This window comes from Protopterus annectens, chromosome 6.part0, assembly GCF_019279795.1.
Source record: "Protopterus annectens isolate FY-2018-M chromosome 6.part0, PAN1.0, whole genome shotgun sequence".
Lineage (NCBI taxonomy): Eukaryota > Metazoa > Chordata > Ceratodontiformes > Protopteridae > Protopterus > Protopterus annectens.
In genome coordinates this window covers 691,443,314-691,457,159 of record NC_056737.1, presented here as the reverse complement: position 1 = coordinate 691,457,159, position 13,846 = coordinate 691,443,314, and the positions used below count along the sequence as shown (strand labels likewise).

The 13,846-nt window shown below is 41.7% G+C and overlaps 1 protein-coding gene across 1 annotated transcript in view; it reads left to right on the top strand.

The window, feature by feature from the left end:
• The window catches only part of BRF1 (BRF1 RNA polymerase III transcription initiation factor subunit), a 2,040,227-nt gene that overhangs the window by 1,606,663 nt on the left and 419,718 nt on the right, over window positions 1–13,846 (top strand). The window contains exon 16 of the mRNA XM_044074370.1: window positions 12,064–12,299. Within this exon, the coding sequence (XP_043930305.1) occupies window positions 12,064–12,299 (236 nt within the window). The remainder of the gene's footprint in view (window positions 1–12,063; window positions 12,300–13,846) is intronic.

Here is a 13,846-nt window from a genome sequence, read left to right as displayed (position 1 = left end):
ATAACTCCTTGCAGGTGTTCAGCTAAGGAGTGGAAGGGTATGATTTAATGTGCTGACTGTAATGGGTTTTCCCTCACTTCTACAAGGGATCATTATCAGCAAGCATACCTGCCTCTTTTCCGCAAGCTCAAAGTGTTATCTGGTCTCCACCAAAGAAATTGTTCTTCCCTATGTGCTTCCCAAGTGCCCTCAACCCTTTCCCCCTTCCAGGAGAGACGACCTGGCTTTACTCCTTCACTTTTCTTAATCCTTGCTTGGTTCCTCTAATGCTGTAGCCACAAATTTAACCCCAGTTGCCTAGGTTGCAGTTTTCCTGATGTCTACATTTGTTTTTTATTTTTAATTATATGGACAGTGACAGATAATCTGTTCATTCTGGATGATCTTGGATCTGTATGTAACATTCTTCTTTTCAGAAAACAACGCCAAACCGGTGTTTGCCAACACCAAGACCAAACAAAAAACTGGAACTGGAAGTGAAACAAAGAATCTTCCAATTTTTATTGTAAAACACAAGTTCACAGCAAAGCACAGCACACAATAAATCCAAATTTGGATTTATTGTGTGCTGTGCTGTGCTTTGCTGTGAACTTGTGTTTTACAATAAAAATTGGAAGATTCTTCGTTTCACTTCCAGTTCCAGTTTTTTGATTCTTCTTTTCAGACTGAAGGCCTCCTTAAGGGACATAATGCTACTTCAGCTGTATTCTTCCATCTTAATCAGTATGTACTTCTGGTTGTACATTCTGTGTGCCCTGGCTCATGTCTCATAGTTGGTGGCATAGGTTCATAGGTGTGTACTAGGGTAATGGCCCTGGGGCATTTACAAGTCTAGCCATAGGATTACCCTGGCATCGTGCCATCCGACCTTGGATCCCAGTGCCTCTGTTGACTAAAGCCACTGGAGTTATCCCTGGGGTGAAATTTCTATTTCCCATCCACTCATCGAGATTCCTCTTGAATAGGGTTAGCGAGGTGCTCTGCTTGACAACTTGACATGTATGGGAAGTCTATATCATATCATGGGCAGTCTCTGGGTTATGAATCTGTCCCTCTAGCACGTTCTGTTGATTGTGGTAATGCGATTGAGGTCTCTGGAGCATGTGATGCAGAGGGATTGGGATTTCTTTAGATAAAGCATTTCTAACAGAGCTGGATCAGACATGGCTTTGTAAGTCGAGCAGAGATCACGTCTATGTAGGTGATATGAGACAGAGAATAATTGGAGTTTGAGTCTGTCCATGTAGGACAAGTGTTTAAGGCCTAGGATCTCCTTTGTGAGGTAGTTTTGCAGCCTCTCCAGTTGTTGCAGGTGTCTAGTGAGGTACATGTCAAATGGGGCATTGTACTCAATGATTGGCCTAATGATGGAAGAGTAGAGGGAGACAATGACCTCTTTCTTCCTGGATGCAAAACCCTTAGTAATGAGATGTGCCACATAGAAGGACTTTCTGACCACAGTGTCAGTGTGGTGATCAAAAGAGAGGTTGCTGTCAACCTGTGTTACCAGATCTCTTATAACGCCTTCTGTGTTCAGTGGACTACCATTGATGTGGTAATTTATGGGAACCAGGTTTTTCCCAAAGGGGATGACACATTTTTTGGTATTGAGCTTAAGGCCATGGTTCTGACATTAGTCGTTGGTCTCAATGAGGCCATTCTGTAGGATGTATACGTCACTTGGGGGGTTAATAGCTCCCAACTTGCAATCATCTGCGAACTTTGTCAGCCAGTCCCCCTTCATGTTGGCCTGGACTTCAGAGAAATAGATACCAAACAGGATTGAATCCTGTGAGACTCCACTCATGACTAGCCTGCAGTCTGACTTGGAGTCAGCAACTTCCATACTGTGGGTTCTCTCTGTGAGCCAGTTTGCAACCCACCTAGTGATATAGGGATTGATGCCTAGCTTAGTGAGTTTTTCTATGATTCCTGAGTGGGGGAATGGTATCAAAGGCCTCGGCCAGATCCAGGTAGTCTGTATGAACCACCTTGCCTTCATCCACAGCTCTGGTGACTGACTCAAAGAAGTCAACCAAGTTGAGCAGGCATGATCTACCTTTCACAAAACCAAACTGTGTGGGATCCAGAGTTTGGAGATTTCCTATATCCTTGTTTATTAGGTCCATGATGATGCATTCCATAGCTTTGCATATCAGACTTGTCAGACTAATGGGGCGATAGTTCCCAGGGTCTGTAGTCACTCCCACTTTGTGCAGAGGGATGACTGTAGCAGTGCACCATTCGGTAGGGACAAAGCCTGAGGTGAGGCTGTAATTGAACAGGGCACACAGGTGAGGTGCCAGTTCACTCTGTAGTTCATGTAGAACACAGCCAGGGATATTGTCAGGTTTCATAGAAACTGTATTCTTCGTTTTGGCGAGTGCTGTTTTAACCTGTGCAGCAGTAATACTGGATGCCTGGCAATCTACTGGTATTGTGATTGGTCCTTTGGGGGGGGGGGTAAAGTTGGCACTGAATCTGTCAGCCAGTATATTGGCAATATCTGTTGGCTCTGTATAGTAGGTGCCATTGTGCAGTAGCTCAGAGCAAATCTGGGTATTACCTTGTTTCAGTTTTAAGTTTTTCAGTTCAAAGCACTTGTTAAAAGTGCCTTGTCTATGCTCATGAGGATATCGGTGATAATGATGTATAAGGCTGTCTTGTTATTATGGCCAGCCTAGAAGCCATGTTGATGTGGAAAAAAGGTATGCTGTATTTTCGGGTATATTCTCCAAGTTTGGTGGAGTGTTTTTTCATAGTATTTTGTCTGGAATTGGTCTTATTAAAATCCACCTAAAGTCAGTGGGGCTGTCAGATATGGGTTTTCCTATTGTTTGTTTTCACAGTAGACATTGTATTGCAGGAGGGACAAAGGTTGTATAGATTGTGAAGGGTAGAAAGCATATGATCTCTGCAAAATATGGTAAACCAGGACAGAACGTCAGTTACACCAATGGTGACTTTTGAGAAGGTGCTATCATTATATTCGTGGTTTAGCAGATGGCAGAGGTGAGCAGGGGAGTTTGAGGACTGGAGAGAGAGGGTAAGGTATTGAATTCATTAATAAAGTCTGCTGCTGTAAGATTGCCAGTGAGAGTTTGTGTGATGAAGTGTGTGACATAGATCCAATGTTTTTGGGGTTATCAGTACATTTTGAGTGGAGTAAAGTGGAGCAAGCAGATAAAGTTGCCACCTCTCAGCAGGAGGCTGTCTGGTTCATTTCTCAGCTGGAGTACTTTCTGTGAGGAGTCTGCATGCTCTCCTTGTGTTCACATGAGTTTCCTCTGGGTTCTCTGGTTTCCTCCCACATTCCAAAGACCTGAAATAGGTGGATCAGAGACCCTTAATTGGATGTAGGTTTGAGAGTGCCTGTGTATGTGTGGTATGGAAGAACAGCAGCAGCAGGCCTAGTCATCTGTTGATGTGAGCATTGGCTGTAGATGATCGTCACTGTTGAGGTGATGCACCAAACACGTGCAAAAAAATGGTGAGAAAAAGTGATGGATTTTAGTGGAGCAAAGGAAGTTAGCTTAATGTCTTCTGGTGGTTCTTTTGGACTGATTTTGAAAGGATATATAAAGTTGTTCCTTGGTTTACTGGATGGACTGTTTTCCCTTTGAGACAGGCTTATCTTACAAATTGAGGAATGCTTTAAGGTTATTTGTGAACCATTTATTACATGTATATCTACATAGCCAGATTACTCTGTAAGTTAAGGCTTTTGGAGAGGCTGCAAGTTTAAGCTATGTGTTTTGGAGAAATGGTTGCTGTTTAGTTTGAAATTGCTCCTGTTTTAGGGCGGCAACATTCTTGTGCGTCTTTGGTGGTAGGTTTTGGATGGGGGTGGTATGTATAGTTATTAGGTGAAATAAAAGGTGCATTGACTGCTAAAGGGGGTGTGGTAGTAGTCTTTTGTGGAATGTTTGAGAAGATTCAGAAGGGTGTGCTTTCTTGCTTGGGTCTGGTGGGCTCTCTTAATTAGTTGAGTAAGTCCAAGGTCAGTGAAGTAGTCCATCGTTTCGGTATTGGGCTGATAGTCACTGAAGATATTGTCTTTATGATTAGTAGTCTGTGAAAAGATTTCATTAAGTAGCAATTAGAGTTTTGTGACATTTAGGGGAAGAGGCTAAAGCAAGAGCTAGTAATGTTATGCTTGTTGCTGTGTAGCTGTATGATTTGCCTCTTTGGAGTAAGATAATCACTGAAAGTGTTCTGGATTAGGAGGGAGGTTTTGAGTTTTTGTTCATCCACCCTGATTCCTGTTCTGCTATTGAAAAGGTAGTAATTTGGAAAGTTGTGATCAAAACTAATTTTTTTTAACCAGGATTCCAAGATGCACGCTATACTTTGGTTATGTGTGTTACGAAACAAGTTCAGTTGTTCCAGTTTATTTTTAATGTTACCAGCTTTAAGCAAGTCTGTTGAGATTTCCTTGTTAATTGAGGGAAGGTTAAACTTTAGAGACCACAGTCTGTTCCATTGTAACTTCACATAACTAGGATATTTATTAGTGGATTTAGCAAGATTAAGTTTTAGGAATTTGATGAGAGGTGGAGAAGGGGACTTTTTGAAGAGTGGATGGGGAGGGAAGATGTGAAATTATTGAGAAAGTTGGTAAGAAACAGGAGTAGTAATGTTAGAGTGAGTGAGAGGATGCCACAGTGAATAGACAATGACGAGTGACAGCAGAAGTATCCACAGTGGTTATGGAATTTCTTGGTCAGCCTTTATGAGGGGGGTATCTCTGCTTCGTCTGGATTAAATAGCTTCCCAAGATGTAAGTTTAGTAAGAACCTTCAAACCTATAACCTATGTCTGATTTGCTGATGACCTGACGTATGGGGTGTCCAGGCCATACAGTAATTCAGCAAATTTTTCACTGTCATTGACATGGAGAAGCGACAGATAATCAGCTGTTTTGTGCTGCAGTGTAATATGATGGCCAAACTCAGATAGGTTTTACTGAATTTCAGTGCTTGTTGAGAGACTTGTCATTTTGTAAAACTGCTTTAAATCTCCCATGCATCCACAACCAGCAGCACCTCAGTGGACTTTGCAGCTGGTCAAAAAACAAACCTGTGAAATTCATTTTTTTTTCAGGTGAGGTGGGGGTAGGATGTAATCAACATTATATATTACTGTCACTAAGACTAAGGAGGTACACTTGAAGTGCCATAAGGACATTAGCAGTGTAATTGCAATGGGGGGGGGGGGATAAATATATATATATATATATATATATATATATATATATATATATATATATTAAAGCCATATTGAAATTTACCAAAATATTTTTATTGCGTTTTTACCATTGGATAATGTAATTTACATCAGCTGTTCAGCTAATGAAACCAAGTTAATGGACAAATGTTTAGTCAAAACTACCAAGAAAATATTATATTAACTTGCTGTTATCCAATAGTAGTTCTTACTCCAATTTTGACTTTGGCTCTTTGGCAATTATACTGTTGTATTAATGTCAATATCAATTTTACTGTTGTATTGTACTTATGTCAATTTACAGATGTTCTTCATGTTTCACTGTTGCAGTCATTACATTAGGGTAATCTGCTGGCAGGTTGCCCTCAGTCAGCCTGATTAACAAACTCTTGGGTCCTACGTCAGTTGCTGTCCCTTCTTCCATGATGTTAGGTCATCAGGGGTATAAAACATGCAGCCGACGTCATTACATCAGTCTTTCTTGCCATGCAGTGCCCGAAGCAGAAGCAGTTCGCAAGTGCCGGTCGACATACTCCTGAAATTTTTGTTTTCGAGTTTCAGAACCGAAGTCTTCAACTTAAAGCTAAGTACCCCATTGGGGAAACTTTTTCTTGCTCCTTATCAATGTCAGTAAAAGTTAATAATTGCATTACTTGTGGAAAGCAAATACCTCGCAAAGATTTTCATTTGTACTGTATTCCTTGCCTAGGCCCTGACCACGACGTACCTTGCTGTCGGTTTTGTTTATTTAATCAGCGCACTATCCGTCGTCGGTACATTTTTGCCTTTAAATATTTTGGTTCAATTATCCAGAAATGACGTCGGTTAGCCATATGACTACCGGAATTCTGAAAAAATGCAAAGAAAAAGACAGAGACAGGCCATCGAGGTCCAAAACTGCCGACAACCCCTCTCCTAAGCCAGTCGCCAGTTCGCCCGTACTCAGTGAGACGCTTTTGCAGCCCCTGATACCCACTACTTCTGACTTGCAGGCCTCTACTGAGACCCATTCGGAGTCAGGTATGCCGCGAGATGCTTCACCTATGGAACCCGCGGATGTCTCTACCTTGCATGGGTCCGGAGCCGCTGTGCAGGCACCGGCTTCTGAGGGTGTATTCAGACCTACAGACTTGTATATTAAACCGACTCCACCTTTTATTTTAAGGCCTAAATCTCGATCTGTGTCTAAAAAACCGATGCCCAGGCCACATGTTCAGGCCCCTATGCCAATCTTATTTCTCTAATCAGGGGTAGTCAACCCCCCGCCTTCTTAGAGACCTAGGGCTGAGTTTGACTATGAATCTTCTGATCAGGATTCTGTTTCTTCTAATTCTTCCAATTACCTGGATTTGTCCATGCCTACTTATGAGGACTCTGATGCTGAAGATTCCATCCCCTCTGCTTTACCCCCTGAGGACTTTTCTTTTGGGGAAACTTTACATACCTTAAGGGAACATTTCCACCACTGGGAGAGTCAGGAATTTTCTGAATCTAAAAAGAGGCTTAGGAATTTCCTTCTTCTACCTCAGCATAGGCCTTTGGCTATACCTCCTGTACTAGACATTGCTGATGTGTTTGCGGAATCCAGTATGGCCCGATTCCTTGCCTCCGGCTCTTAGTAAACCTGACAGATATTACAGGGTTCCTGAGTCCCATAAGTTCCTTTTCAAAAATTTTGTTGCAGATCCAGAAACCATTTCTCAGGGTCCCAAGAGCATTAAGGCTTCTACTGCTAAAAATCCTACCCCTTCTGATAGAGATTTCAGGGCGCTGGATAGATGGGGTAAAAAGGTTTTATACTTCTGCAACCTTGGCAATCAGAGCTTTAAACTGCCAATTTCATATGTTAAAATATCAACAGCATATTATTGGACTGCTTAAACAGAAAATGATGATTTCTGACTGTGTGGAAAATAGATTTACAGGATTTATTGCATTCTGCTGAACAAGTTGGAAAACATACTTTGCAATGTGGTTTTGATTCTTTAGAGGCCTCTTACAGGGCTGCTGTTACTAGGTCTGTGCTTAGAAGACATGCTTGGCTTAAGGAGCAATCTGTGCCTGATCATGTTAAAGCAAACATGTTGGATGCTCCTTTAAATCAGGAACACCTGTTTGGCAATAAGGCTGAACAAGTTCTAAAAAAGATGGAAGATAAAGCTAAATCTATGCAAACTGTAAAAGATTTCTTAAAAGTGCAACCTCCAAGATTTAGTAGGCACTGGCCTACTAAGAATTGGTCCTTTCCAGCTCCCTCCAGATCCATTCAAGCCAAACCTAGATACACCAAAAACACCAGGTTTCAGTCCCAAGGGACTCTCAGAACTAAGCAATGGGGGGCCTCCACTTCCAAATCTAGAAATAACAAGACACCCCCCTATGGTAAACAGTCTCAATGACTTTCCTTTAAAATTACCAAGCACTTACCTTTTAGCTGCCCCTTTGGCGGGAAACATTGCTCTTCATGCAAAAAACTGTGAACACATAACCCAGGACAAATGGGTTTTAAATATAGTGTCCTAGGGATACAGATTTCATTTCCTCACGTTGCCAACACTAAACTGGTGGCCAGACCTGCCCCCAAATCAGTGGGCAGAGGCTCAAAATCAAGTATTTTCTCTCTTAAGCATGGGGGCTATTCAACCGGTTCCAGAAGAGGAAGAGGGGCAAGGTTTCTATTCCAGGCTTTTCCTGTTACCCAGAAAAGACAAATCATGGCATCCAATTTTGGACCTGTCTACTCTAAACACCTTTCTGGACATTCCAAAATTCAAGATGCTGACCCTTCACCAGTTACTTCCTATGCTAGGCAAAGATGCCTGGTTGGCAACTCTAGATTTAAAAGAAGCATACCTGCACATCCCAATCAGGAAATTTTGCAGGAGATACCTATGCTTCAAAGCAGGCTACTTGCATTATCAGTTTTCTGCACTGCCCTTTGGCTTGTCTACTGCACCCAGGGTATTCATAAAGTGCCTGGTTCTAGTAATTGCATTTTGCAGGCAAAAAAAATATTCAAATATATCCATACCTGGACGATTGTCTAATTCAGGCTGAAAACCAGGGCATACTTCTAAATCATCTGGCATTTGTAAAAAAGGTTCTAACTTGTCTGGGGTACACCATAAACGAAAAGAAATCACAACTGGTACCCTCTCAACAGATTACATTCCTGGGTGCAAGCATGAATACAACTGCCCAGATGGCTTTCCTCACGCCAGAGAAGCAAATTCATTTGGTAACTTTCTTCAAACAAGTGGCCACAAAAACTCTGCTTATCTGCAAGACAAATACTGCAAGCCTTGGGGTTCATGGCCTCCTGCATTCTTCTAATTCCATATGCAAGACTGCATATGAGGAAACTACAGTGTTACTTAAAAGGTCTATGGAGTCAACATTGTCACAGCCTGGAAACAATGATTCCTATTATACCTTGTCTACACCTGGAGTTCCTATGGTGGGCAGAGGCCTGCCAACTAAACAAGGGACTGCCATTCACACTATCCCCTGCCGCCCAAACCCTAACCACAGATGCATCAGATTATGCATGAGGGGCTCACCTGGCAGGGAAGTGCATTCAGTGCAAATGGAACCCAAATCAAATTCAAAAAGAAATGTTAGCTGTACAGAATGCTCTGACAGCCTTCCAGGACTACATTCTTCCAGGACAACTAATGATAAAGACAGACAACACCACAGTTATGTAGTACATAAACAAGCAGGGGGTACACATTCCTACCCCCTCTGCAGACTAGCCATGACATTATGGAACACAGCCTTGAGCTACCAAGTGCACCTACAAGCTCAATTCCTGCCAGGGAAATTGAATACATGAATGGAAACTGGAACCACGGATTTTCAACATGTTGACAAGCAAATGGGGGAGTGCAGACATAGATATTTTTGCCTCCCCCCAGAACTACCAGTTGGACAAGTTTTGCACAAGGACTCCCCACAAAGAAGCATGGAAAGTGGATGCTCTGTCCATCAGCTGGCAAAACCTATCAGTCTACGCCTTTCCCCCTCTGCCTCTGCTCTCAAACGTTCTGCTAAAAGTCAAACAGGACAAACCAAGAATGAGTTTGATTGCTCCAGACTGGCCATGCCAGCACTGGTACACACTCCTGCGCAGTGTCACAAATATCTCCATGGCACCTGCCTCAGACCCCTTCCTTGCTGTTTCAGCAGGAGAACCAAATTCTGCACCCTCAGCTTCCAACATTGAACCTTGCAGCCTGGCTGATCATTTAAATTCACCCTTAGCATCCCTCAGCAAACCTGTGATGGATGTCATCTTGGAGGCGAGAAGACCTAGTACTAGAAAATCTTATGCTGACAAATGGAAAAGATTCTGTGCCTGGAACCAGTCTTTAGGGATGAGCACAGCAGCGCCCAATTTACCTCAGATTTTGCAATACTTAACTGAGATGCTTCACAAGGGCCTGTCTTTTTCCTCTGTTAAAATTCACGCTTCAGCTATTTCAGCTCACTATAACACAGAACCTCCCCTCTTCTCTCATCCCCTGCTCAAGCAGTATCTCAGAGGGCAAAGAACTTGAGACCACCCAGGAGAGCTCCTACCCCTGCCTGGGACCTTAACTTTGTTTTGGAGAAGCTCACTCTACATCCTTTCGAGCCAGCTGCTACTGCAGACTTAAAATTTCTTTCTTGGAAAACAGCCTTCCTTTTAGCAATCACTTCAGCTAGAAGAATATCTGAATTACAGGCCCTTACGGCAGTGGAGCCTTTCATCATCTTTCATGCGGACAGGGTATCTCTGAGGACCAATCCTTCCTTCATGCCTAAGGTGGTTTCCAGTGTGGCTCTGAATCAGTCCATTCATTTGCCAACCTTTTTTCCCAATCCACAGAACAAAGGGGAATGGATTCTGCATTGTTTGGACGTGCACAGACAACTTAGATTCTACTTGGACAGAACTAAACTTCGAAGAAAATCTGAACAATTGCTAGTAGCTTTTGCTGCTGGGGCAGAAGGGAAGGCTATTTCAAAACAAACCATTTCTAGATGGATAAGCCATTGCATTCATTTCTGCTATAAGCACCATGGAAAACCTATCCCCCAGGGGATCAGATCTCACTCCACCAGGGCTGCATCTACTTCTGCAGCTTTTCTCAGAGGATTTCCTACCAGGGATATTCTAGAAGCTGCTACCTGGAGTTCTGTACATACTTTCACCAAGCATTATCATTTACCATTTTTCTCCAAATCCAGAGCTGACTTTGCCACTGCTGTTTTGCAGGGCCTTATAGCTGGTCCTAATGCTGTATAAGTTCCTCCTCCCAACCATAGCTTTGGGAATCTACCCAAATGTAATGACTGCAACAGTGAAACATGAAGGACATAGTACAGTTGTGTACACTTACAATAAATGTAGATGTTCGAGTGTATTCACTGTTGCAGTCCTGGTTACCCTCCTTTCAGCCCCTGTTTTTCTCTGACTATACCTCTACTTTCTTTTATTATGCTTAAAAGCCTTTTTGGTGTATTTGCTTTTGGTTGGAGGTATATTTTTGTGTGTTTAATTTTATTTGCTCCCCATTTGGGGGGCACCTGACATCTGGGGCAAGAAAAACTGATGTAATGACGGCTGCATGTTTTATACCCCTGACATCCTGACGTCATGGAAGAAGGGACAGCAACCGATGCAGGACCCAAGACTTTGTTAATCAGGCCGACTGAGGGCAACCTGCCAGCAGATTACCCTAATGTAATGACTGCAACAGTGAATACACTTGAACATCTACATTTATGTTAAGTGTACATAACTGTACTTTATATTGTACTTATGTCTCCTGGAGCTTTTTTCCCCAGGCTTCCACTGATAACGGGCTCATTTTGGCCCAGTGGATACTCCTGGTAAACAAATGCAAAATAAAATAAATAAAATAAACAAAACAATTATTGTTTTTTGCAGATAGCAAGCCATCCTGACCCTCATACACTGCCTTACTTAAATATTTTAATTCCATGATGGGACATCACCTACAGTAGTAATCTTGCAGCAGTAGACACACATGCAAAGTGAAATTGTAGAGAAAGTGAATATACTTGTAGAACACAAACATTTCCTGTTAATTGCTTTATATCAATTGATACTTTTTAGAATAAAATACATTTGAGATCCACAATTTTCTGAAACAATGCAAAGGAAAAACACAACAAGACCATCTTCATAATGTAAGTAATTTCCAGTTAGGAAGCGTAACATGCTCATTCCTGTATAGCACCTCTCAGTACCACATCTGCCATTTCTGATTTTTATCATTTGGTATTGGCAGCATTAAATGGCAAAGCACTGAATCAGTTTAACCGTGGCGCTGACGGCAAATTACATTTGTACTGTATTGTCCTAGCACATTGTTCATAGTCAGGCTACAGTATTCTGTTTATCTAGCTTATAAAAAATGTTTGTGCTTTCAGTGCATTTTTTGAAGTCTTAATCTTGTGTAAACAACCATTAATAGGCATAAGACTGGAAAAGGGCAGTTTAATGTGAAGTACCCATTATATGCTGTGTCTGTTTACAGCTGAGTTGAGAGGTATCATCAGAGGCAGAGGTTGTGTAAGAAACGCACCTTAGTGAAACAGCTGTATTTTAGTGCGCCAGTTTACATGGCAAATGAAATATTGCTGCAGAACTTACCTAATAACATGATGATTGGTTATAAAACGTGCATAATGGAGTGTATTCTTACACAGACGGAGGACAAGCAGGGAACATTTAAAGAATGACAATAAATAACAAAACTAAGTGAGAAGGTCATTCTGTGGTGTTTGTTTGTTCTGTGTGTAACTTTGTTTTAATGTTTTCTGTAGCCCAAAAGGAATTCAAAAAAACGTGAGCCAATTCATGCCAGCACGGCAGGAGAGGCAATTGAAAAAATGCTGGAACAAAAGAAGATTTCAAGCAAAATCAACTACGATGTACTGCGAGATCTGAACAGCAGAATAAGCAGTCCATCACCTCATGAAGAAAAAACAGGAGATAGCACTAAAAGACTGTCAAAGCGGAAGAGTAACAGCATCATTAATGCCAGCAGTGTGGGCAAAAGGTACAGATATATACTTTGTTACATTGGAAGTTTGGTATTGTAATTGCTGATCCTTTAAAATATTTGAAAAATGTGTGTTCATTTAGATAATACATTAACAGATACATTCATAGATTGCATTTTGGTGTGGACAAGAAACAGCACAAAATCCCCTATGTCATATTCATGAACAGACATGCTAAGCTCCTGTATATCAGTGGTTCAGAGACAGTTTCTGAAGCATAGTCAATAGTACTTTGTGCAGTCTGTGTTTGAATGGGCCACTACACGCCGCAAATGTGCTGTTTTTAATAGAAGTAGTGTACACCTCATTGCGCATGCACACCTATCAAACACTTTGCCATCCCTTGAGAGAGACTTCCACACAGGATTTTAAGGGGCATCACTGAAAGTCATACACCCACCTTATTGCTCTGTCTGTTGGGTGTGCTTCATCAGTAACTGTATATCAAACTGCATCTCTGCAGTCACTGACAGGCACCACCATCAGCCCTCAAGGACACTTTTTTATTTGTATTTAACTAGTGTAGAGCACTGATCTGCATGGACTCAAAATTTCAAACTTAGCCCAGGAGTACTGTCTGGAGAAGTGACTTGTCTTAGAGTACCACTTAGGCAAGTAGAGGGTGAGGGACTCAATCTCCAAACACAGGAAGCAGCATGTTAAAAGCTTGTAGCCCTAATCCTTTTTCCAAACTGTAAGACCATAATTGTATCCTGGAAGCTGGAGGTGTGCAAAGATCCATGTGGCAGACACTTGTTGCATTATCTGTTGTATGGGAGAGCAGTTCACATGCAGTATTGACCATCGTTTCTTGTCTGGTGCTTACAGTGGAGACTCGCCACTGCGCTGCAGTAGAGGATGTGACCGGATGCCTGATTCCTGTTTTGAATATCACACCACAGTGCAGGATCAATGCCTAGTTGTACGTTCTGTTGACCACATCTCTCTGGTGTGCAAATTGCATCTTATTTGGATGTGTTGTACCCAGCTATTAATGAATGATATATTGCTGTAGACTGGAGGTTATTAGAGCATTAACATTATATTGTACATAAAATGACTATGAATTCCATGCTCTTTTACTTATTTCTTATAGCGGTCTGATGATTGTCATTTTCTTCTAGTACAAAAAAGTATTTGTGTATATAACATGTTAAATTTATTTTGATTTGTGCTGTTTGTGAACTGTCAGAATAGACAGCATTAAGATTAAGCTGCTGTTTTTTTTTTTAATGCTGGTTTCTTCACATTTTTAAAATCTTGTACTAGGTACTTGCTAAAGTATGCAACCTTTTTCCCTATTCTAATTCACTGTACAGTTTTATTTACTGGTGCAGATTTAGAAATAGAATACGCATGTTTCCTGGAGCTGAGAGTCCATATACTTGCATGTGTTTGCAGAGATAAATATTTATTTTTCAGCACCTTTCAGTTTCACAAGTCAGCGTCTTTCACCCCTTATCCTTTGCTTGCTGGGCAGTACCCTAGCTTCAGTCAGTGCAGGGAAGCCCCTGAGCTATTTAGATATTAGCTGCCTCAAGTT